Source organism: Argentina silus, assembly GCF_951799395.1.
Source record: "Argentina silus genome assembly, contig: scaffold_107, whole genome shotgun sequence".
Classification (NCBI taxonomy): Eukaryota; Metazoa; Chordata; class Actinopteri; order Argentiniformes; family Argentinidae; genus Argentina; species Argentina silus.
Window position 1 is genome coordinate 30,047 of NW_028153234.1, and position 2,500 is coordinate 32,546.

Genomic DNA, 2,500 nt, shown 5'->3' on the forward strand with positions numbered 1-2,500 from the left:
TCAGGAAATCAACAGGGAAGAGTACAAAAAGGAAATGAAATTCAAAAAAAATTCAAAGAATCAAAACATTTGTTAAATAAAAGATAGCATTTTTATAAAATAAAGTTTGATAATCCACATTTTTTATACAGCAGTAATATTAACAGGTTTAGTTCTCTTTTGTTTCGTACGACGGAGTAATATTTCTAGTAACAATGTAGAACAGGTATGGAGACAGCGATGGAACATTCTGCACTGCACGCGGTTGCCGTGACAATCGGCTGTTGCCATGGAGAGAGTTGCGTTACTGGGTCAGTCGGTGACACGGTGTCTTTGGAAATCGTGTGTAAGCGATCGGGAAAACTCTGTCGTCGTCGTCGTCGTCGTCCCCCTCAAAACCCCAACAACATGAATGATCAATCCCATGGATTGACTGACTGATTGATTTGACTGATTAATGACATCACTTATAATGACCCCCCCCCCCATTCCCAAACCCCAAGCATCCCACCCAACCCCCCTTCCATCCCCTCCTCCCCCCATCCCCCCACACCCCCCTCCCATCCCCCCCCCATCCCCCATCCCCACACCCCCCATCCCCCCCTCCCCCCATCCCCCCCTCCCCCCATCCCCTCCTCCCCACACCCCCCCCTCCCCCCATCCCCCCCTCCCCACACCCCCCTCTCACTGACAGTTCCTTGGGCATCGGTCGGTCGGTCAGTCGGTCTGTCGGTATTCTGTGGTCACTCAGCAACGGTCATCGCGACGTCGGCCGGGGTTCTCGTGCGTGCGTGAGGGGGGAGGGGGGTGGGGGGCGGGGCGGTAGTAGCCGTAGTCGGAGCCGTAGCCTAGTCCTCGGCCAGCGCGTGCCACTTGGCGATCTGTCGGCGGGGGTGGTCGCAGATCTCCCTCCAGTGCTCCCCGGGGGTCCCGGCGGCGGAGGTGCCCAGGATCAAGCGCCCCAGGATGGGGTTGGGGGAGCGGGCCTCCCCCCGCTCTGAGTCCAGCAGCAGCAGCTCCACGCTGGTGTCCCTCAGGCCCTCCTCTGACGGCACATCGAACACGAACAGCTCGTTGAACACGGGGTTGGGGGAACTCTTTTTGACGTGGGTCTTCTTCTTGCACACACGCTTCTTCCCCTGGAAGAGGTTGACCTTGACATAGGGTTCTGGAGAGGGGGGGGGGGGGTGGGGGGGGGGGGGAGAGGAGGAAGTAGAGGAGGGAGGGAAGGAGGAGAAAATGAAGGTGATAGGGGAGAAGAGAGAGAGAGAGAGAGAGAGAGAGAGAGAGAGGGAGAGAAGCTGAGTGAATTAACATGGCAACCCCAGTCTGAAAATATCCCATTGTTGTTGTGTGGGATGGATAGTGTGGTGGATACAGGGGACATGATGGAGGCTCCTCAGAGGTGCCCAGACATTCTGCTCTCTGCTGACTCTCTCTCTGCCTCCACAGTGGTTCTGGTACAGCAGGATAGAATTACTTTAGCCTGCTGTGTGTGTGTGTGTGTGTGTGTGTGTGTGTGTGTGTGTGTGTGTGTGTGTGTGTGTGTCATTATGACCCATATAACAGTAAGTGGGCTGAATCACCAGATGAAATCACTGCAGCCTGACGTATGACCTCTGTAAGTAGTCTTGAAGGGTTGTTGACTCGTCACTTGGAAAACAAAGAAGAAAACAGCGGCTGTTTGTTCTCCCAGTGTCAGTTGTCTTCCCTGTTCTGTAGAATCAGAGTTCTTCCCTGTTCTGTAGAATCAGAGTTCTTCCCTGTTCTGTAGAATCAGAGTTCTTACCCTATGTTCTGTAGAATCAGAGTTCTTACCCTATGTTCTGTAGAATCAGAGTTCTTCCCTGTTCTGTAGAATCAGAGTTCTTACCCTATATTCTGTAGAATCAGAGTTCTTACCCTATGTTCTGTAGAATCAGAGTTCTTCCCTGTTCTGTAGAATCAGAGTTCTTACACTATGTTCTTTAGAATCAGAGTTCTTACACTATGTTCTTTAGAATCAGAATCAGAATTCTTTTATTTGGCCAAGTATATTTGCACATACAGGCAATTGACTTGGTGGCATGGGACATGAAAAAACAATAGCAAATATTGACAAAATATTGACAAAAAATGTACAAAATAGCTATCCAGCTGTTACCCAGTTGAGCACACAAGCTTTGTTCTTCTCAAAGTCGCTGACCTTTTTTGGACTAGAGACATAATAATAATAATAATATATGTCATTTAGCTGACGCTTTCATCAAAAGCGACTTCCATTGCAGTGAGTGCATACATTTCAGTATATATGGTCCCAGCGGGAATCAAACCCACAACCTAAGCGTTGTTAGCGCCATGCTCTACCAACTGAGCCACAGAGGACCACACTGAGCCACAGAGGACCACACTGAGCCACAGAGGACCACACTGAGCCACAGAGGACCACACTGAGCCACAGAGGACCACAGAGGACCACACTGAGCCACAGAGGACCACACTGAGCCACAGAGGACCACAGAGGACCATAGAGGACCACACT

At 50.7% G+C, this 2,500-nt stretch overlaps 1 protein-coding gene across 1 annotated transcript in view; it reads right to left on the reverse strand.

Annotated features, from left to right (window-relative positions):
- Positions 1-827: 827 nt before the first annotated feature.
- syt4 (synaptotagmin IV) overlaps positions 828-2,500 on the reverse strand; it is a gene marked incomplete at both ends in the record, with an annotated part of 12,183 nt that continues 10,510 nt past the window's right edge. Inside the window, one exon of the mRNA XM_083697607.1 lies at positions 828-1,147. Coding sequence (XP_083553733.1) covers positions 828-1,147 — 320 coding nt within the window. The remainder of the gene's footprint in view (positions 1,148-2,500) is intronic.